This window comes from Ceratosolen solmsi, unplaced genomic scaffold (assembly GCF_000503995.2).
Source record: "Ceratosolen solmsi marchali unplaced genomic scaffold, CerSol_1.0 scaffold45, whole genome shotgun sequence".
In the NCBI taxonomy this organism is placed as follows: Eukaryota; Metazoa; Arthropoda; class Insecta; order Hymenoptera; family Agaonidae; genus Ceratosolen; species Ceratosolen solmsi.
Genome location: NW_011948436.1, coordinates 3,716,321 through 3,740,454, shown reverse-complemented (window position 1 = coordinate 3,740,454; position 24,134 = coordinate 3,716,321). Strand labels below are relative to the sequence as shown.

At 45.4% G+C, this 24,134-nt stretch overlaps 1 protein-coding gene across 1 annotated transcript in view; it reads left to right on the top strand.

The window, feature by feature from the left end:
• Positions 1 to 23,964, top strand: part of LOC105365168 (WAS/WASL-interacting protein family member 1-like) — a 37,523-nt gene extending 13,559 nt beyond the window's left edge. Inside the window, exons 2-3 of the mRNA XM_011503263.1 lie at positions 23,011 to 23,474; positions 23,938 to 23,964. Of these exons, the coding sequence (XP_011501565.1) occupies positions 23,011 to 23,474; positions 23,938 to 23,964 (491 nt within the window). The remainder of the gene's footprint in view (positions 1 to 23,010; positions 23,475 to 23,937) is intronic.
• Positions 23,965 to 24,134: the final 170 nt, after the last annotated feature.

Below are 24,134 nucleotides of genomic sequence, written 5' to 3'. Positions count from 1 at the left end.
TACGCCCCCCCCCCCACCCGCTTTAATACTACGTGAACTTAAATGAAAAAGAGAAACGGAAGAAAAGAAAGAAAGAAAGAAAGAAGACGCGGAGAGAGTCCCATCTTGCATATAGGTTCACGCGTACAACCGATAATAGCGACGCGTTAGGCGACCGCCATTTTCATTTGCCTTGAGTGAGCCCAATCGAAGAGAGCAAGAGGGTCGTTCGAGAGGGAGAGAAAGCGGACGCCTCGAGGACTTTTCAATTATCCCCGAGTGTTGTAGTGGCTATACGAACAATCCCTCGAGAAATCAAATTGGCCGCGAAAGATGGAGAATGGATGTCCCGGTCGTTAGGCGAATGGGCTTTCGCGTGCTTTTCCAGCGCGATTTACCTCGAAAGGACGTTTAACGAACGACTACGCCAACCTTCGTTCAATCTTATTCTCGATTTCGCTCTCATTTTATCTTTGCCCTTAAAGTGGCAAAAATTATCCTCGCGCAAAAGTCCCGTCTGTTTTAGTTATTACGTACCGTGGATTCGTACCAAAAGAAACATAAGATAAAACGTATTTCCAAGTGCGAGCCCTTACCGTGTTGGCAATAAATACCATTGTCGTGGATCAAGCGGCTGAAAAAAAAAAAAAAAAAAAAAAAAATTTACCCGGATTGGTAACAATAAGCGGGTAACCGAGCGGGAGATTCAAGCCTGAGATACGCACATCACCGACCATGGATAATGGAATAATAACCAAAGCCTCGGCATTTTCATTTCTTTTCTTTCTTAAACCGTTAAATTCAACATAATTTTGCCCATACTTTCGTGCGCGTAGGTTAGCACGCGAATTTATGCATATTTCTTAGCAACATCTTTAAGTGCCGCGATGCTCGACAACTGGAAAAAAACGCATGGAATGCTTTCGACTTTAACTCGCCTAATTGTAGGTACCGTGACGCGCGATCCTCCATCGTTAGTACCCGAGTGTAGTATTCAAGCCGCCTAGTCCCCATTCGGCTGTACTTCAGCCCCTAACCGACGTCTGTAGCGATAGAGTGAGCAGCCGTGATGAGAAGAAAAGAGCAAACAAGCATGGTTATGCGTCATTTATTCAACGGTTAAGAATTAGCTCCTCGCGTCTCATTCGAAGCGATTGATGTCATCCACATGATCGACACATAATATTAGCACTTTTTAATGAGATTGTGTCGCCTAAGTAGCAGCAGCATCATCGTTAGCATCCCCCCCTCCCCACCGCTCCCCACCCCCACCACCTCACACACAACCAACCCCGTATAACCCTCCAGCCCACCGCGTTATCACGGCCATTACAGGCAAACTCACGAGCGCGCGCGCACACACACACACGCCCACATCGATATATGTATCGCGGCGCGTCAACGAGCCAAACGCACGGACAAGATAACATTTTCACACATTGGCATCCAAGGCTACAGCTCGCCCTACAAATTCATTTAGCGCGAAAGTAATGTGGCGCTCTCGTAATGTACACGCTGACTAGCCGGGACTTTGACTCATAACCTTTTTCTAAGTTGCGCGAATTAAGCGGGATCAAGGATCACGAACACCGACACCGGCCCGCGACTCTTTCGCATTGAAAGCCCAGACCAGTCCAGCCTATTCCCGCTTTCTTTCTTTTTGTGCGCAACGTCCTCGTGACGCCGCCGCACCTGGGGCATGAGGAGGGATGAACGGTAGAGGATTACGAGGAGAAGGAGAAGGAGAAGGAGAAGGAGAAGGAGAAGGAGAAGGAGATGAAGAAGGAGAAGGAATAGTAATAGTAGTTAGTAGTAATAGTAGCTGAGTAGTAGTAGTTGAGGCTCTGGAGAGGAGGAAAATAACATAAGTCGCTTTGCTCGTGGAGCGTTTAATTAACCACATTTTCGTGTCCTTTTCGCACGTAAATGCGGGGGCTACAAAGGGCTTCTAAAAGTGACTACCGAGAGAAGTTGCTCGGCTCTACGTTTTTAACGAGGATTTGTTTGAGCTCGTGAAAGCGGTTGCTCGCGTATACGTGCGTGCGTGTGTGCGAGTGTGTGTTTGGTCGCGCAGCCGCCCGGGCCTCTTATAATTCATGTTCAGTTGCCATTTACTTCGTCGCTTATTCGAAGGGAACATCTCGTGGGCGACGATCCCGTCATTCCTTGAAAACCCTACTAAGATCCTTATCCCTCTCGAGGAACTCGCCCTTCGCTCCTAGTCACTCCCGTAATTCTCGCTTCAACTCGTAGATTAATTAATGAAACGATAATTCGAACTTGCTCCTCCCAATCGTTCCAAATACAATTTAAAATCACGCGATTGAATATTATCGATTATCCTAGCTAGGGCGTTGGGGCGGTGGGGTTGAGGATAGTGGGAGGAGAGATCATCGTTATCCGTTAATCGGCAGGAATTATATTGCATAGGACCCCGACACACCTAGAGGCAAGCATCGAATGTCGGAGGAAACAGACGGGTGAAAATAAAGATAGCGACAAGCTTAGTCCCACCCCAGTCGAATGGGCGAAACCGGTAGTAAATCAATTACAGAATCGGTGGGGATAGAATAGCCGCGCACGGGATGAAAAAAAAAAAAACAAAAAACAAATGCCCGAGAATCGGCCAACGAGATGAATTCACCTCGAGCGATTAAAATAGCGCTAGCATAGACAATCCCGTAACTATGCACCTGTGTGTGGATGCAGGTGGATTGGCCGTAGAATAAAAATTCAAACACACGTGCCTTTCGAAATTTTTGCGCGCCTCGGCCGGCACTTTCCCTTTAATGCGCGCGTCGGCTAATAAGTGGACTCGCGCGCACGTCTTTTCCGCATGCCACAAAAATGTCTACGAATAGCGCGATCGCACACATGGAGAATAATAGTACTCCAAGGGCCATTACCGCCAAGGTGTCGTCAACCAGGGATTTTTAATGGACTTTTTCTGCTTTTTCTACTGATGCTTTTCGGAGGCGGAGCCTCGAGCCTATGCACCTTCGTCTCCCTTCCCTACTTCTTCTTATTCTTATTGCTCTTTCTCATCTTTCTCATCCTTCTACTCCTCGTGCTCCTCGTGCTCCTCCTTCCCTCACCCCGCCGTCTCGACCATTCCCCCTTCTTCTCCTCGTCTTCTTCTTCTTCTTCTTCTTGTTCTGTGTCTTCCGTGCTTTGGATGTCGCTCGATGTTTAAGGCCTCGATGCTCCGTGGCCTTATAGACTATGCTACTAAGGACCTTTTTTCCCAGCCTCCTACCCTGCAACCCTCTTCGTCCGCGCAAGAATTGCAAAGCCTTTACGATCGTTACGGAAAAGCCGATCCGCTTGGCCAAATAACTTTCCACTGTACTTGATGTGACTGGCGATGGATCGACAATATTATTGCACCAAACGTTATTATTATTAACGTTATTAACCAAAGGAGATTTTCGGCTTCGAAAGAACTAACCAACCGATCGATTGTTCACGCCAATTAAAATGATCTAAGTTTTAATTGACAGGCGCGCACAATGGGAACTGATTATTATTGAAACGGGTGTGCACTCAACTTTAACGCGAATTATGTCGACCAATTTGAATTTTTGAAAATTATGTCTACCTTACTTTGTAAATTATAGCACACTTTAATATAATGCTTTTAGCCTTTACATCTCGTACTTCGGGGCGCACTACTACACGCGTACTGAATACTTAAAATAATTACGCTTTATTAGAAGCGGCGCGTTAACCCGCGTCGTCGCGAAAATCTCCGATCCACGCGACTTGTCATTCTAATGCTGGAAAGTGGCAAATGCTACCGAATCACCATACCTTACCATATTTACACACTTATTAGATTAAGAAAAAACTAAAAAATAAAACAACAACAACAACAACAACAACAATGACGAAATGGTAAAAAGTTCAAGCGGTCCAAGCCACTTGGTATCGTGAAACTCCTTCCTAGATGTTTGCCAATACGTTTCTCCTCGACATCCGTGATAAGTGGGCTGTGCAAAATTGATCCTCTCTCGTTTATTTATTTTCTATCCGGTTGGCAGATTACCCAAGACTATTCAAAACGATCTTTGCGGTATATCCTGCGAGACATTTAGCCGACCTCTCTCCCATTCGTTTCTCTTCCTCCATCTCTCCCTTCTCATTTACTTTTTATTTATCAAGCTTTTCTTTTCCAACAAAATAAATAATTGTTTCCGAGCTATGATTGTCGTAATCTGCCAATAACTACGCGGCCAACTTATTCGACATATTCACTCGATTCTATGTTTAAAATCTTTGGTAATTACTCGAGCATATATTAAGAACTTTATTAATGACTCTCTGGAAGGATGATTAAAATAATTTGATTTTCAATAAAATTAAACATTATGATTCTTAAAATGGCTAGGCTCGTACGTGGCTCGAGAGCAAATTTTTCTTCATAAAGATTTTATAAATAGAATTAAATCGAGTATTAAATGCAAACGTTATCAATACAAAATCATAATCCGCACTTGGCTCCCCTATGGTATAGGATACATTAATTGCACAAGAGCATAGAAAAGGAAGCAAGCGGGCTGCACTTTAATTAAGGAAAAATTATTACAATTCTACAATGCGAAACCAATTAACTCGAGCATTTCCAGTTATTAGCATTGTGCTTAACGCTGAGAGTCCGCTCGTTGACCAACTTTATAAAGAGGCGGAGGAGTTTCTCTTTTGTCGGCACAAAATAGAACAATATCGTTCACCCGCGCCACGCCAAAAGAAGAGCCAGACGAACTTCAATTTCAATCTCGTTACACATACACATCCGACTAATCATGCGAGATCATCGTCGATGAAAATGAAAAGTGCAAAAACTAAAACGAACGACTCGACTTTTACCCCTATCTCCCCCCCCCCATACCCTTCCCTCCAATTCCCCTTTTTCCCATCCCTTTCCACCCGCCCACGGCGCCGACCCAACAAAGGTTGGAAAGAAGAAAAAACGAGAAAGAAACTGGAGGTACAAAAATCTCACGTAGAAAGAGAGAAATGGAGAGCACAACATGATAAAGCATTTAAGTAAGCGATGCAGAAGGTAGTGCGCTCGCGCATCCACACAATAAAACACGAAATCCGCGAGCGCGTGCGCGAGAGAAGGACGACGCGAAAAACTGGGGAAAGAATGAAGGTTAAAAAAGAGGCAGTATGGACCATAAGAGATAAAGAAGGCGCGTTAAAAAGGCCGCTGAATAAAAAAGGAGAAGGCGGTGGAGGGTTGGGCGAGTGAAAAATACAGGATGGCGAAACGAGAGTGAGAGAGTGTGAGTTGAGGGCGCCGGGGGGTTAGCGGTAGCTGGAACGGGGAAGGGCGCGAGGGTGGGAGAGATATGCGAGGACGGCTTATGTATTTCTCTTCGTCTCTCTCACGGTGTGTCCGCACGGGAAAGTTTTCTATACGGAAAAGCCTGCCGCGCGCTCTTATCGATTGCCGGTTTCAGCCTTCTCCGCTCCCTCGGTCTCTCTCTCTCTCTCTCTCTCTCTCTCTCTCTTCTGTCTCAATTTACTTATTTTTTTTTTCTTGTTTATGCAGCCTTTTAAGCCTCTCGCAACGACCAAAGTTGTTTTTCGCCTTATTCTTCCGCTGTATATCCTATTACTCGTTTCTGCTTCTGTCGAAAATTCGTAATGCGCCATTCCATCCTCGTTCCCTTACACCCGCAACTCCCCATCCCCCGTCCCTCACATACCCCATCCTCTTACTTATCGCCGTGACCCTTTTCTCGTTTTCCATCGATTGCATTAGTCACATTGTCTCTACAACAAAATTTAATCCTTACCGCGACCGCTGCATTCTTGCCAAGGCCTCCTTCCACCTCTCCTAATTTCATACTATTGCCCGAGCACACGGCGCCCTAATTAGCACTCGCAAAAAAAGCAACGATAATTTCTGCAAGGACTTGGACCGAAAAAAGCCGCGCCACGGCGAACAAGCCCACTTTCGTTGTGCCCCGCACTCCTACGGCGGCTCTCCACCCCTCTCTCTCTCTCTCTCTCTCGCTCCCTCCCACCCAGTCAGCGGCTGTTGTTGGCTGTTCGGATCCTATCGTCAAAAAGTCGCCGTGGATTCCACGGCGGGCCGAAAAAAGTGGGAGAGGCAAGGATCGGTATTCGGGATTAATGAAACGGAGCCGCAAAGAGTCGCGCGATATCACGGGCCCACACGTTCACGGAGCGAAAATGCCAGCAGCTCGGAAAAAGCGGCGTCAGGAAAAAATCGGATCGAGCTGGAGAGCCGACTTGGCCAGTTACGAGAGCCCACCAACCGTGGGGTGGGGTTCGTCGCTTCACCATTACGTTGTTGAGCGTTCCGCTCGATCGGTGCCGAGGCGCCCAAAGGTTCGTCGAACCAGCGAATCACCTCCCCGGCAATACTCAGCAACCCCCATCTCGTCAACTCCCTGCATCGCGGATATCCTGACGACCGAAGCTTCGTCACTTCTTGCCGCCGCTTCGTCCACGACGTATGGAATTTAATTACAAGATAGTCGCCGGCGCCTATCATTAACCATTCGTTAGATGGCGTTTTGGCTCGTGATCCAGACGGGTGAGTCGCTCGCCGACGCGCTACCGATAGTCGCTCGCTGCTACTTCATGCGACTGAACATCGGCGTAATGTATCCGAGTGGGTCATCGCCTAATTCGTAAGAACGATGCGCGCGATCCTTCGAGCGAATTCACTCGATCGGCTGCTCGCCCGAGCGGAAAATTTTCCCTTCCAACAACGTGTACACTTGGCTTTGTTGCGTTAAGGGCGCGCGGACGGCTTTGCCGATGACGCTGATACAATTCGGCCCGTCTGATGAATGCTTTAGCAAAGCAGCTTTAGAGCCGATTTGGCCAACTCGTGCGTATATCAAAGTGCATCCGAGCACAATTCATAATCTCTCGCTATAAACAATCGTTATTATTTACAATGCATAATTCTCAGACTGAAACTGAGAAAAAATACACTCGCTCTCACCATTACACGATCCTTTTCACTCAGTCAGTCAGTCAGTTAATCAATCAGTCGGTTAATCAGTCAGTTAGTCAGTCAGTTAGTCAGTCAGTCGTTCAGTCAGTCAGTCAGTCAGTCAGTCAGTCAGTCAGTCAGTCAGCCAGTCACTCACTTACTCACGTTCGCCATGTTCACTACTCTACATTACTCTCGCTGTCTAGCTTTCCGTTTGTCCCTGTCGCTTCCTCTGTTTGTGAAACTTTACTCTTAATTAGTTTGAGTATTACTATTATTTAGCGTGAAATTTTATACGCTGGAATTTTAAGTAATTTCTCGCTCATTAAAAGTACACGACGTGTTTATGCTTGCTATGTTGTAATTATTTTAAATTGTAATCTCACGACACGGTGAGCCAGCTTGGTCTTTTATTATTTTTCACCAGACAAATAATATTCATCGTATAGTCTGCCACATGGACGACATAATTCAGTTTATATGTAAAGCAGGATGAAGTTGAAAAATCGTCGGTAAATATTATTATTCTTAGCGTATCAGTACTTAGTGTCGGTGCTGGAGGCGTTATAACCAAATACTCGATGCACGACTCGCTAAATTTATTTAAACTAGCGAAATGCAAGTTTTTTGTTATTGCATGTCAGGATAAATGTCGAACGGAATGAAAAAATCAATGCCGGGAGAGAGAGAGAGAGAGAGAGAGAGAGAGAGAGAGAGAGACGCAGACACACATTTGGTTTACTTTGCGGATGGCCGACTATTGACAATCGATTTTCATTTCCTCTTCCCGTTACATTGTATCGTAGCAAAGATTCTGTTTATGTGAAAGCACGAGATGGAACTAGGAGAAACGCTTTGTGCGAGCACAGCCAACTTGACTCTTCTAATACAAAATAAAAAAAAAAAAACATCTTTTTGGATGTGTGGAGCTAGGCCACTACGTGATCACTATTCTAATTTTATCCAAGCGAGGCTGTCGAGGGAAATTTTTTAGCCATTGATGTTACCACAGGCGCCCACGTGTTCACGATGTCGGATCGATGAAAATTGTGGATGAAAATCCTACACGTCCTCCTTCCACGTGTAAATTCCACCGATACATTATCATAAATAGTAATAATAAGACGGCAAGTGTAATTCCCTTTTGTGCCCTTACGCCCGAACATTTTACATTTTACATTTAACATTTTACGCAAAGAGTACGCTTGTCTGTATTGACGCGTTCGGTCAGGCACAAAGAAGTGGCTTCTTAATAACGATAAGATGGATGATATCCCGGGCTTATCCTTTATCATTAGAAGAAAAAAAAAGTCCGCCATATTTCACCTTCTGGCGCGCTCATGTTTTCTCCCGCGTGCCAAATCCACTACCTTGCGAAAAAATTTGACTGATACGAAGAAACTTCGTCAGCATAACGAAAATATGAGGGCGCGCGATATAAAATAGATCGAGAAAAGATAAGCAAGGAACAAGAGCCTTTGATTAAAATGAAAAAAAAAAGAAAAGAAAAGAAAAAGTAAAAAAGTCTTTGGGCCCATTGAACTTTCGCGCGCCTATTTTCCTCCTTTCATCCCCCTGTTTACCCGAACGATTCGCTTGGCGCAAATAAATAATTTCTAAACCAAAATCTCAAACCTGTCGCATCACCTCTGCATTCAATGAAAGGTTAAGGAACTCGAGCGCGTAATTTTTGATAATATTAAGCATTATGAAAAAATCCTGGAATTATAAGATCGTACGTGAAAAATATTTTCCGTGGCATAGGCCGATATTTCATTACCATTAAAAGCTAATGTACATCCAACGAGATAAAAATACTCATCCGCGATATATCGTCAAATCGTATTAGCGGCAATCAAACATTAGTCGCTATATATCGACGTTGTTTTTAATCTTATGACTGTGAAGCGCGCGATTATTGCGGAAATGTTAAGCTAAAATACTTCCGGAGCGCGAAACACAAGGAAAAATTAAATGTCATCGGGCGAAGGGAGAGCGCGCGAAATCGGATATGAGAAACACGGCGCACTAAATCTGGAAAATTCACCTGCCGCACAAAAGCCATTAGCGAAATGACACATCCTTTTCATTTCCCGGACATTCTAACTAACGCGGCCCGCTCACGCCCACGTATCGCTCGCCACTCCATTCGGCCCTCCCGTGACGAATGTCTTCGGGCGCCGTTTTTATCAGCTGCCGAACCGCTATCGCGTTGACGTGCGAACCTCGGGAGCGAGAATGGCGCGCCAAATTACTCTCCGCGACTCGTTGCCATCTACGAATAGGACCTTACGCCCTTATATCACCGGAATCCTTCACGCGCTTCCTCCCCCTCCCTTCCCGCCCCTCATCATCATGATCTCTTTCCCACCCCCCATCCATCTCGATCCCTCCTCGTTAACACTCGTATCGGTTGCCGCCTGAATCCCCCGTCATTTTCATCCCATTGTCCGGCAAACCCCAAATCCTCTTCTTTCCAACCTTCTCTCCACCATCACCACAACCACCACCACCCCCCCCTCCCCGCCCTCCGCCAACCTCCGAACTCTCATCCTTCGACGAGCACTCACTACTTTAACGAAATAATTGTCACGCCTATGAGAGACTCATCAGCTCCTCCGTTATTGCGTTTATCACATCGACGCTGTTATTGATTTTTTAACGGCTGATCGCTCGGCTTTTGCGGAACTCGCGAGCAACCCGCGTCTATCCATACTAAAGGAGCGAAATTCACTTAACTAACTTAATTAAGAGGCCCATAATTTCATATTCCCTTGCGTGACTCAGTGCGTGTGAAATTTCATCGTTCGTATGGTAAAATTTTGCAAAATCTTCCGTGACAAATTGCACGTCAGTCGAGAGTTTGTTGCCCAGCTAAATTCATAATCCAATGTGATATTCCCAATCCATTTGGGACTCGGAGCCTCGACAGAGGCTTAATCGGCATTTTTTTGGGCATTCCCGAATCGAGACGGACAGTGCCACCTCCCTCGTAGTAACACCCCATCCTACGCGCCCGGTCCCCGGACTTTGCATAATTTATATCGCGAATATAATTAATCTCGCACGCAGACTCACGCACTTACCTACGTACGCGTATAATTCACTCGGTGGTTTGTAATATAAACCTGTTACGTCAGGAGTGCGCGTCGGATTTCTCGCTCTTGTATAAACAACGAGCGAGACCAGTAGAAAATCCGCGTCGCGCACGACCTTTTCCAATTAAAACGGTACACGCGATTATATTTTTGAATAAATTGTGTCTGATCATACGTTAGGCTGAAAACTCGAGACTTTTAAGGCTTTTTGATCGCGCCGATTAGTCAATTCCATTTGCGTGTCTGACCCCCGTCTATGCCCACGCAGTCGTCGCCATCATTCTGGCCCCAAAAATAATACAATCGACAAGCCGGGCATCGCCGATTTTTCTTAATTTGATCGAGGCATTATTCGCACCGAATAAGCGCACTCCGGAGCTCCACACCTCCAGCTCTCTTTGTCGCCTCTCCACAGTTGAGAGAAAGAGAGAAAGAGAGAGAGAGAGAGAGAGAGAGAGAGAGAGAGCACTTTTCCGCCATGTCCTAACGACATTTGTCCAACCCTACCCAATGCTTCCTCGGTTATAACCATGTGCCAACTCATCCTTTTACCTGCGGGTACACGTACGCCCACGCACAGGGTCGAAGAGGGGGACACAACCACCTTGCTCTCGCACTCCCGAAATCATTGTCCGACTCGCCGATGAAATTCGACGACGACGACGACGACGACCCACGGTGCGGTGGCAATTGCAGTTGGAAAGCCTTTCGCAGGCTAAATTCCGCTCTACGTAAATGTGCGCAGTCGCGGTGTCGTAGAGCGTCGAATTTAGAATGTCTCGCTCGCGCTGCATTGGGCTACGACAAATTCCAGAAGGTACTAGATAAAAGGGTTACAAGACGCGTCGAATCACGAGGTCGCATTTTATTTTTAAAAAGCTCTTACTTTTTATACGCGACTCGTCATTTTTTCAACCCAAAGGGACAATCGTGAAATGCTCGGTCGCACACGCACACACTCGCGCGGAAACATACTGACAAACATAAATGCGATATATATATATATATATATATATATATATATATATATATATATATATATAATCGACTCTCTCAGTTTGGAGATTTACAGCTATTTTACGCGGCGGCCGTCGATTTCTTGCAACTTCACAATGTTCATCGGTTAAACGAGATATTCGACGGGCACTTGAAAGAGAAAAAGCACAAGCGGGAAAGACCAAAGGAGTTCGTCCGCAGTTCGGATGAAGGAAGTTTTACCAAAGTCTTGTACTCGGCGCGTTTACGAGTAACGTGTGTGTACACGCGTTAGTCATGGATATTGGAAACGGCGATGATCGTGCATCGTTCGCCCCCCCCACCCTTAACTCTCACACCCGCTCTCTATCGCGATATTTGCGATATTTTAAATATTTTGAGCTTCAGCGATACGGTATGAGGGTAATTCGAGATATCCTAAAGGCGCGTTAAGGACGACGGCAGCGTCGATAAACTCACGATCGAGCCAATAACTGCCATATAAATAAAATCAATCTTTTGCTCTCGATGCGATTTTTCTTTTACAACTGGCGCCTTTGCCTCTCCCCTCTCCACGCGGCTGCAATATCTTTATCTCGACTCTCTATTTTCACGTCAGCGTCTCTCCTAGTTTTCTAATGCGCGCCATTGTCGCTCGCGTCTGCGTGCGGTGCGTATACTTCCTTCTCTATTTTCTACCGCCGTCGCTGCCCGTCTCTACTCTTTCCTTCGCTCTCATTTCCTCATTACTGGCTACTACTACCCCTTCCATTCGCGTCCTCCTCCTCCACCTCCTCATCCTCCTCCTCCTTCTCCTCCACCCTACCCCTCACCGCACCTCACCTCCGCGACCACACGCTTTTTTTTTCTTTTCTTTTTTAATTTCTCGTTTCTGCCCGCCGATGCCGCCGCCACTGCATTTTTCTCGCACCGTTGCTCGTAGTCATTTATTATTCGGCGCACTGCGCTCTTTTTTTGTTTAACACGACTCTACGCTGGACGTTTAATTAACGTAAAATCAATTATATGGATTGGCAGATGCTCGCTTCGTTCCAAGATGAAAATATCGTTTATTCGTAGCTCGCGAAATGTGAGATGGAAGCTTGTGAAGATGTAACCGAGCGCCTTCACAAATGACACGATTTAACCGCATTGTAAATTGTCGGAGTGCGAGCTTTGGCAATTGCAATTTAAGTACAAGTAAACGAGTCGAGATTACGATGTACGTTGCTCGAAAATATATAGTTTATTTTGTATTAATAAAAATAAGTGGACAGCACACGTTACATGCGGTCGAAGCGCCAACTTCGAGCGACTGTTTTTCAGATAAGCGAGTTATTTCGTGAGAATAACTTATAAAAGTGATGCTTTTAATCTCTCGGTTTTAGATAGCGACAGCTAAAATCTCTTACATCATAGATATATTAAAGATAATATTAATTTATACATCCTCAGCATGGCTATGTTTTATAATAATACAGCGACTCGGTTTTATACGAATGAGTTCCGCTTTATGTGAAAAGAAATTTTTTGTTGTTTGTTTCATTATCGTTTTGTTTTTGTTTTTTGTTTGTTTTATCATTCGTTTTACCTAATTCAAAATTAATATTCAAGGATGCATTGAAGAAATAAATGCCTAGAATCGATAAATACATAGTTTCACTTACTTTAATCTAGCTTCCTTTTTGCACGGGACTTTTTACTATGAAATGTACTATTGTAGCTAATATGGAGGTGTCAAACCTATAAACCTATCGCAGCGACATCTACTTCTCATTCGATTAATTCATTCGATTCCCAAAGAGCGAGCACTGGCTTTTAAAAACTTTGGTAAGCCGCTCTCTCTCTCTCTCTCTCTCTCTCTCTCTTTCGAACTACATCAATTTTCATCTCTATTATTCTCTATATATCCGCCCCGACTCTCTCTCTCTCTCTCTCTCTCTCTCTCTCTTTCTCTCACTCTCACTACTCTCCCCGTCGCTCGTCGATCCCTTCTCTTTAGGTCCGTTCGAATATACGCGATCTTTATCGATGCACTTAACACTCATCGGCTTTTCCTCGGTCAAATACACGCGCGCACGCGCACCCGCGTTCTCGATGAAAACGAATCGCGCTCGAGCGGAAGGATTAAAAGATTGGACGCTACGACCCGCGAACGAAAGCAAAGGGAGGAAATGGAAAGGGAGAGAGACGTTGCGTCGCGTTTTGTCTAGTCGCATTCGCATTGCGTTGCTCACACGAAAGCACCAACAACTGCAGCTTTAGTTGCATCTCTCTTTGTCAATTGTTAAATAGTCGCGGTAGTGTTTAAAACTTGTTTTTAAGCGAACAATTAGTTTCTCCTATTTTGATATTCGCTTTACTTTAGATAAACGAGTCATGCCATTATTCATACAATTGGCTCTGTCCAAGGGAAGAGACTTTGTTTCCCTGGCTTATTTCAAGTATGAGAGATCATAAGCGACCGGGCGAAACGACGTACAATGTAACGTCCGCTTTCGTTTATTTTTCATGGGAAGTTTAAATTTCAGGCCGATGATTTAAGACGAAAATAATACTCGATATTTTCGTTGCCTCGATGTAAGATGAAAAAGTAAAAAACATTTCTCTATGACGCACATCGCCCAAGCGTATTTTTGTCACTCGGCTTAATTAATCACGATAAAGCATCGAGCGACAGTGTCGCCGCTAAATAACCACCAAATTTCATACATAACATAACCACCTCGAAAGACATTATTTTCCATTCAAAATAGTTCGCATCAATTTTACATTTTTGCATTAAATGCTATAAGCGCGTATGCCCAAAGAAGTTTACATAATACCTCGGAATTCCAAAGTTTCTCCAAGGTCTCCCATTTTACTCGTGCGAAATACACAGCCTCGCAATTATCATCTGTGCTTATTGATTATTTCGCCTTTCCATCTCGTTTCGCCGTAGTTAAAACTGTGATTACACGAAAATTAATCGAGCATACCTTCAATTAATCGAGAATTTTCTTTCGAGTCATTCGCTTCGATCGAGCGTCCTGTTTAAAATTATTTTCACCTACACCAATATGATTTTCAAGTGTTAGGGCAGTAAAAGGCACAGGGAGAGAGAGAGAGAGAGAGAGAGAGAGAGAGAGAGAGAGAGAGAGAGAGAGAGAGCTGACACTCGGCCGTCGAGATAATTTGGAAAATTCAAAAAACTCTCCTCCAACAGATTCTTGATAAAGTTCGATCTTCCCCTCGCTCACCGATTTTTCACATCGACGACTCTGGGAAAACGCACGCTGCTAACGATCATCAGCTTTCCTTGTCTAATACGTCCAAGTTGCTCTATTCCTACCCGTGAAACGATTAGCTATCGCGCCTGAGGCTCACACGCCATCGGACCTCCGGCCATTGTCACGTACTGGTCACGAAAAACCGTCGACGCGCACATTGATTCGTCAACAGTATAGAAGACGAAGAAGAAGAAGAAGAGAGAGAGAGAGAGAGAGAGAGAGAGAGAGAGAGCGATGAGAGGACAACCGAACCGCTTCCCGCGATGTTACGCAACAATCCTTACTACTGGATTTTACAGGTCGTCGGGGCGTCGGGACTTGGTGGCCCTGACGGCGTCGAGGAGAAAGGGTATCTCGCGGGCGGGATGTCGAGAGGGAGTTTGCTAGTGAGACAGTGGAGTGGGGGGAGGGTGTGGAGGTGTGGAAGGGGGAAGATGTAGGAAAGAAGGTGGAGTCCAACTGTCGTAGCGGAGCATCAATATTCAGTGTTACCTAGGCATGTTTACGTGACCCTACTCCTCCACAACAAACACTTTTCGCTGCTTCTCTTTGTCATTGCTGCAATTATGTAATTGGCCGTGGATAATTACCGTTATTATGCGATACGCTGAGCGTCTGCATCGGTAGAATAGCCGCAAGTCAGAACGTATCGGGCCGATTATACCTATTCCATGAGGTTTCCGCTCAAACCCCCCCCAACCCCACCCCCATCCCTTCGGCCCCAAACTTCCCTCCCCCACACCGCAAACCCCCACCCCGACGCATACACACCAATTCATTGCACTTTCTTGTTCGTTGAAAGAATGCTCGCGCAAAACGAACTGGTTAATCGAAGATAAAATTATCGGGTTAAAAAAAAGCGTATTTAAGAGTGAGAGTTGTGCGCGTGGCGACGCGCTCGTGAGAACGCACGAAGATAATATTTCTCGCGGCGATGTAGCAATTCTCGAGCTCGTTATTGTTCGATCATTATCGAAAGCGACGAGAATCGCCCGTTGGAGTGTCAAGGACAAAATAGATGAGACAAAATAGTCCTTAAGGATGCTCTTGAGTATCGATAAGAAGGAGGTAACCCGTGTAAGTGGTGGCGATTATTGCCGGAGACGGAGTCCCGCTCGGGAGAGACCGAAAAGCCTGTAGAAGAGGAAGATGAGGATGATGCTCGCCGCGATTTGTATGTGGTGAAGCATTGGCTGGACTTTCATCCCGAGGGGTCGAGAGCGTGAAGAGTTGGAGTCTTTAGAAAACTCGAGCTCTTTGAGCTTAGGTTGATTAAGATGGTCGCAGTGGTTGGGCCGGAAGCGGCCTCGACGCACCATACCGCTTTCCTCTAATCGTAAATGCCGTTGCACAATGACAAAATACTTTCGAGCTGTTCCCTTGACACGCGAGACGGAGATGGGATGAGAGGCCGCGGCGAGAGGGTGGTATAGGTGAGAAAGAGCGAGAGAGAGAGAGAGAGAGAGAGAGAGAGAGAATAATGTATAACGCGTTGCTCATGCGCTTTTGTGCGAGCGCGCGTACGTGCCTACATGCGATTGCATGTGTATTGAGAGGAGAAAAGCCGATCGTAAGCTTATGTTAGGTATGATCTATATATATATATATATATATATATATATATATATATTTGAGTACTTTGTCATTACGTTATTAGATTAGGCGACTTATGAAAAGTTATATTATTAACGACTAATGTTGCATTAAATAGACGGTCGATTCTCGAGATTTACACACTTTACTGGCGCATTTATGAACAATTATTATCGGAAAGCGATCAACTGTCTGGCATTATGTCGCTCTCTTATAAAACAAAGGATAGACAGTAGTCGAATTTCTGCGGTACAATGAATCGGAATCGCTGATAACCTCGACACCTATGGACAGCTTGACTTTTGTAGTTAATAAGTCTCGCTATTTTAGCTCGAATGTACTGTTCGCACACACATCAGACAGATAGAGGCGCGCGCGCGCACTCGCAAACTATAGAAATATCAATTGTAATGTGGTGAAAATATTAATACCTTGGCTGATAGTAAGTGTTTTTAATAGCTTTATTGAATTGATGTTAAAATTTTGTTTTGTTCGGTTTTTAGCGCTAGGCGATATAACATCGTTAAACGAAATTATTATCCACTTTGGAAATGTGAAGTTTTTATGTTGTTCGATTGAAGAAATTTCCGGGAACAGTTGGAGCCAAATTGCTTTATTTGCGTGCGAATTCTCAATGCCCTTCGGTATTAAATATCCCAAAAAATAAGAAGCACTCGTTACGTGCTATGCCATTTTATTTTATTAAAGGAAAAAATACTTGACGGATGCAAACGAAGATATGGGTACGGTGAAGGGGTCTTAGAGATTTTACGTGCAAACAATAATAATAGAGGGAAAAATTTTCAGATTAACCATTCATTCTTAACGATTGCACAAGTTTTTAGAGAAATTTGATAATATAATGGATATAAGTAAATGGATATATGTGATTGCAATTCCGTGCTATCTAGCGTCAAAAATTGGCATTAACTTTTGCATTAATCCAGTAATACGATCTGTCGCTAAAACTAAAGTTAAACGATCGTATACATAGATAAGAAATGAGCGATAAAGCTATTTATAATTATAATTAATTACAAATGATTATCAGTTTATCCTCTATTACATGGTATGAAATACTTGCACTTAATTCAAATCCTTCAAGTTGCTATCTGAGTGATATTCGGACATTTAATTTTATTCCGTATAATTTAAATTCATAAAAAATATATCATACGTAATTATTCTTTTATTTTTATTACCCTCCAAAGTTATTTAATTTAATTGCGCTCGGCAAAGGCATGAAAAATAACGATGAATGTGGCCTCATAAAACTAATTGTAATTCGATGCAGTAAAATTTTACGTGACAAAAGCACCAACGATACCAATATCCTCCTTACCTTCTCTCCAAAGTATGAAGATAGAGGACTACCTAAGAGACTCGAGGCTAGTCAATAAAAATAAGAAGTAAACGAAGAAGCAACTATCCATCAACCAATTTTAACTCAATCGTTAAAACAAAGGAACTTTACAATCGAAGTTACAGTCGATCTCGTACTCCTGTTTCTCTCTCTCTCTCTCTCATCACTCACTTCTCCCCATTTCTTTCTTATGCTCTTCTCTTTCTCTTAACTAATCGATATAATCGCATTGGCGCCGAAAATTCAGTACAAATATTAAACTCGAGAATCTCACGCCGTACACGGAATTACTTGCATAGAAGGGGCAAAAAACCGAGAAAACCGAAGTACGTGTGCAGCCAGTTAAAGAGGACGTAGAGAACACGAAGTCGAATAGAACGAAGGCGCGCACGATAGAGAACGAGAGAGAGGGAGAGAGAGAGAGAGAGAGAGAGCGCATGACGACAACGACGAGGTCGATGTCCTACGGTTCTGTGTTTGCGCCGCTCTAACATCACGTGTATATACACTTCGTGCTCGACTTCGTCTACTATTACTATCGCTACTACCACCACTACTACTGTTACTATTCCTACTATCATTATCATTACTATTACTACTACTATTACTACTAATACTACCACTACTACCACTACTACCACTACTATATACTACAATAACAACAACAACTACTACTACTACCACTACTACCACTACTACTACTATCTCTACTACTATCACTACTGATACTGCTACTGATACTGCTACTGTAACCACTATTTCTTCTTCTTCTTCTTCTTCTTCTTCTTCTTCTTATTATTATTATTATTGTTATTATTATTATTATTATTATTATTATTATTATTATTATTATTATTATTATTCTCGGTCTTATTTAGCTTTGGCTTCGTCTGTGCGTTTGCCCGAGTCGTTAGCCAGCGTGAGGAAACTCCTTCGACCTTCTGCTCACCTGATACCCAGGCTCGGCTCTCTTTCTCTCCTTCTCTTTTCATCGCGATTTCATTCGGTCGCAGCATAAGCCTGACCTTTCGCTCGCCATTCCCTTGAGCAATTAGCTTACGGAGACAAAACTTGCATTTCTTTCAGTTTCACAAATGAAATTCCACCTTTCACAGCCCATTTGCCGGACATTCCCAACTCGTAAATAACCAAAGCATTTCCGACTCCCGTTGCTGTGACACATCAGCCTTAACCACTCGAGGGCCAATTCCTTTTTGGCTTTCCCCTTATCTCTCTTCCCTCCCAGCGTTCTAGTCTCCCTCCCTCCCCCTCTCTCCCACCCTTTGTCCCTCCCTCCATTTCGACTAGTTCCCGGACGGATATTACCAGCGAGATGTACGCGGAACTAGTCTTTCCGATTTTACCGTCTTCCCGACCGGAAAAGTACGAGCTCCCGGGGTTTTACGGCAACATGCACTCGGGTGAATTGGCGTTAACATTGGAACACGGACGCGGCATGTCCAAATGGATTAATGGCACGAACTCGGTGAGAAGGCCCCTCCTCAGCGCAGGTGAAGGCCAACTTGTAAAATGAGTTGCAAATCGTATTTACAAGTGCGAAACGACGATATATCGAATTTGTGAAAGGTCACTCTGTGCGGTCAAGAGAGTCGAGTTGCATCTCTTCGTATCGCTCGTATCGGGAGTATAGTTTACATCGACAAGTGAAAGTACCGCGAGAGTAGCAGAGATAGTGGCGGCAATTTGTGTTCTCCATTAAAAGTATTTTATTACATATTTTTGTGCATGACAAAGAAAGTAGGGGAAGAGGAGGAGGAGAGGAGGAAGAAGATTATGAAGATGAAGAAGAAGAAATAGAAGAATTTTATGTAATTTTTTAGCAGTAATAATAGCATTTTAAACAACAATAGGGCTAAAGGGCTTTTAATATTTCATTCTCATTATGGATCGTAGATTTAAAACGGATTTTTAGCTCGTTTAAACAAAAAACGACAACAACAACAACAACAACAACAACAACAACAACAACAACAAAAACAAAACAAAAAAAATGGAGAAAAAGAGAAAAAAAACCAGATAAAAAATTAAAAGATATGCTGATTACCTTTGAAAAATATGCGAGTGTAGTCGAATATATGAATAAATGAGCATATGAGTAAAGTATATAAATAGAAGAAAACAAAAGTACGCTTAGTACTCGTTGTGTTGCAATTAAGTACATCCGACTCACAAATAGATTTTCCATACTTATGCATAAATATTAATTATCCCATTTAAATAATGCATAAATAAACATAAAGAATGGGGGGACAAAAAAAAAAACAGCGACAACAACACCTTTGTCACAGAGCCGTGATTTGTGTTAATTACAATTAATATGAATTCCGTTATTTGTTATTTTTAAAAGGCTATTGTGTATAGGATGGAATTGACGAGCAATACAGGGTCGATCCAGACCTTATCTTATCTATTCTCTTTACGAAACACTGATACCAACAGACTATAAAGAAAAGCACTTGCGTACTTCATTTTAGTTTTAAAAATTATATGTCCAAGAATTTATACCGACTTTGTTCCCCCATTCGATCTGGAGCGCTTTCGAGGTGTAATATTCTAATATTCGATCGGCAATCTCCAGAAATAATCATATTAGATTGCAAACGATGTCAAGACGAAATATCCTTCGACTCGCTATTTATCCCGAAAATAGTTATTTCCGTTAATAATAATCGTATACTTTGAGCATCAACACGTATATTTCCATAGCATTATCCCTAAGAATTCGACTTGGTGTTTGTTTGTTTTTTTTTTCTTCATTTTTGTTCTTTCTCTCTCTCTCTCTCTCTCTCTCTCTCTCTCTCTCTCTCTGTTTGTTTTAACGAGGCAACACTTTTTTATGTTACAGCGATTTGGAGCGAGATTTGAGTCTTTCCGAAGATAGCGAGGATGAAGACACTCCTAAGGTATTTTTTTTTTTTTTATACCGGGAACGATTTTATAATTATTCCAATTGCCCGACCGTTCAATTAACGCACTTATTATTTGGTTTAGGTTGTACCGCCGAGGCCAATAAGGGATGGAAGAAGTCCAGCAATATCGGTCGAGTAAGTACCGACATGTTTTACGTTATGCGCAAGCCTACCAATTTATCGGACAAATTATTTGGTAAATTTGCACAAAGTGCGAAGCTAATGACGCGTTACGTTAAATTGGCGAGACCCGTTTGCAAGTATTCTTCTTCAAATTAACCTCTTTCGCTTAATCGACGCCCTACTCGCTAACATAAAAGACAAGGAATTTTCTTAACGCGAGTTTTCCAAATCCCTAGCGCTTGGCTAAATCAAACAAAATCAACCGAACACATTCAATAATAACAACGAGCGCGGTGAATACCTGATTTTCACTTATATAGCGAAGCACGCAATTGAATGTCACGTAATTAGCGGTTGAGACTCAGCCTGTGGAGGAGGTCCGCGATAAGCTACGTCGTCGGTCGGAGACGCCTAATCGGATATCTGTTTGTTATCTCTCGCTCGATATAGTCTCGTTTTCTCGCACGGCAAAGAGAATCATAAGTAGATACATACGTGCGTGTGTGCGTGTGTGTGCGCGTGTGTATACCTCACTATCCGCTACTCGTTTATTTTCCTCCGCGAGGTTTATCAATCGTACGGCAGGGCGGGCGATAGACGTATTACGTTATCGGCCCGAATTAATGAAAAGGCCCCGATCGTCGCGCATTGGTTTTTTGCGCGGGCCACAATCGGTGCGCGTAACTTTAAATACGTACGAACCCTCGTATCCCCTCCGCTTCCGCCTCGCACACCGCACACAGATACACGGTGGTCAGGAGGCGACGACAAGCGACCGATAAATGAACGAGGCGTGCAAGAAAAGAAGAAAAGAGTCGGGCGGAGAGTCAGGAGGAAAGAGCAAAGAGCTATGGACGGTGTTGGGCGATGGAGCGGAGAGATGAGGAGGAGAGGGGAACGAGTGGAGCGCGTGGGAAGTGGAAAGAAATTGATCGATTGGCTTATTATGGCCGCGTTTGAATTGCCACCCGATGATCGAGCCATTAATCCTTACTTATTTATTATGTCTTTTACATGAGAGGAGCCGATATAGAATAATTCATCCAGCCCTTGTCAAGGCCGATATACAAGATTGTAAATAATTTAGAAAATGGCATTCGCTTACTTGCCGTCTTCGTCGAAACGGCGCGCGACCGCTTAAAATCACGCCATTCACAGTCGTGTGAAATATCGTCTCTCTCCTAGAAAATGGTATCTTTAAGATGATTTTAAGACGATTTTAAGACGATTTTAAGACGATTTTGAGACGACTTTAAGACGATTTTGAGACGATTTAAGGCGATTTTAAGGTGAACTAAATGGGAATTGGAGTGAAATTATCGACTCGCGATGACCGATCGTTTTTTCACGCTATCTCTTGCGCAAACAAGATATGTCGCGAAGGTCAATGAACGTGCCAAGCATGGACGCTCGTTAAACGCTTTCAGGGATTTCGACTGGGAGGGGCCGGAGGGGCGAGGCGAATGTTGGGTCTCGAGGATGCACGGGGGATGTGGATGGTTGGGTGCGTAGAGGGGTGGCGTAATGTTAGCGGGGGAAGGTAGATGTAATGTCACAACGAGAATGAAGCTGAAACAAAACGTCATGATTATGTCCACAGCTTGTCGGCGCCGCTGATCCCGGCAATGACGACGGCCCCACCGCCACTTGCCCCTATGTCGCCCATGGGCTTGTCCCCGGTCGGGCCTCTCTCGCCCCCGGTCCAAGCGCAAATGCAGACCCAGATGCAGCCTCCGGCACTCGTGCAACAGCAGCATCAGCAGCAGCAGCAGCAGCAGCAGCAGCAGCAGCAGCAGCAGCAGACCCTGGTGCCAGCCAAGCCCAGTCCCCGGCCCTCGGTGCTGCCACAGTCAAGGTGCACCGGGAGCCCCGACGACGGTCCCACCGTTAATGCCATGCACCAAAGACCGCCCAGTCCTCCCGGTAAGTATCTCCGTCCGCACCAAGTGCACCGAGCGACTCTCCCAATCGCCGGGCGCACTCGCGCCGATTCCAATTTCCCCGATGTCAAAACACCGATAACCCTCCTACCAGAATAGCCTTTCATCACCCAGTATTCTCACCCTCGGACTCGGATCCTACACATATCGCGCTTCATTCGTTTATCCAAGAATCCGTCTAATCCTCCCTCGTGACTCTTCTACTTTCTCTCTTATTCGCGCCGCATATGGTGGCTAAACCGTACACGTACGCGCACGCGCATCCCCAACCGTCCCAAACTTCAAGTTTGCACGCGCGGCGCGATTAATCGCATTAGGACATGAGTCGACTCGAGTCGCACCGGGCTTTCTCGAACGGGTGCACAGATCCCCATCGGCACATCGGAGGCGCCTTAAAAAAATTCAAGGGCAGAAAGAGAGAGAGAGAGAGAGAGAGAGAGAGAGAGAGAGAGAGAGAGAGAGAGACGGCTTACCGCTTGGAAGCCTCGCAGCCGCGATCTTGACGATTAGCAGCATTAGCCTATCGAGGAGCCTCCGGCCACGAGCGGACGCCACATCGACGTCGGTAGTGGCGTCGACCGGGCAGGTGCCGACGACAGGCGCGAGCGACAGATGGGTAGCTTCGACTTTCAAGGCCGAGCGCGACGATCGAGTCGTGGAGAGCAGCCGCGTGTCGTCGTGGGGGGAGCAAAGGACGCCGCGCGCACCACTCGGGCCCTATGGTAATAATAAAGAGAGAGTGGAAATTGGTTGGGTTGCAGGTGAAGCGCCGGCGAGCTCGGGCAGCGCCTCCTCGTCCTCGGACTCGGGCTCGGAGTCCGGCTCGGACAGCAGCGACGACTCCGAGGACTCGCCGTGCAACGGGCCCCGGCAAAGCTCCAAGGGCCCGGCGACACCGCCATCCCTGTCGCCGGGCGAGCTGCCGGAGGAGCCGCCGCCACCGGCCGTCGAGGAGTCAAAGCCACGCTGGAACCTCAGCTCCTTCTTCAATAAGGCCGAGCAGCCGGAGGCCCAGCAGCTTGGCCGTAAGAAGGAGGAAGTACGGAACGAGCCCGAGCCCCAGCCGGAGCGCCGCTCCTCCCGGCATTCCCAGCACCACGACTGGGAGCTCGACGAGGCCGTCAAGCGCAACAGGTCCAGCCAGTTGCTCGGCAGCTTGAGTGACAGCGAGCAGCAGAGCGACGCGGACAAGGCCCCGGCCAAGGAACAGCCGCCTAGAACCCAGGTGAGTCCCGTCCTCGGTGCTGTTTGCGCTCGTCCCTATCGCTCGGACTCCGGGCAGTGGCGCTTCCGGCGTACGGCCGTGTTCCCGCGGCCGACGCTTGCCACGCTCTCGCGCGCACCACTAGAGCGCCGAGACTAGCGAGTGAACGCCGTCTACGTGGCCCCGTTACCCCCGTTACCCTCGTTACCCCCGTTCCGACTCGCGACCCACATGATGAACCTACCTAACGCACCGGACGCGCTTCATAACGCTGATAGAGGTCGACGAGATCGCCAAAGCGCAACCACCACCACCGCCACCAACCTACATCATCATCGTTATCATCATCATCATCATCATCGTCGTCATCATCATCATCATCATCGTCATCGTCATCATCCAGGCTTTCGCGCGGCGCCTTATCGGGAATAGTTGTTCCCCCATTTTATTTTTTCTTTCATGATTATTTTTTGTTATTCTTAAGAGGCAAATTAGGGCTTTTGGCCTTTGATTCGCTTGGAGTGAGCGCGAATCACCGGGGTCGCGACACCTAACCGTGACAATGAACGACGAACCTTATGAGAGAGATGCTACGTCCCTCCCTTCAAAGCACTCTCGTTTCAAAGCACTTGCCGGGGCGGTGTGGGGTCGGCCAAGGGACTGTGGGGTTGCGGGTGGGTG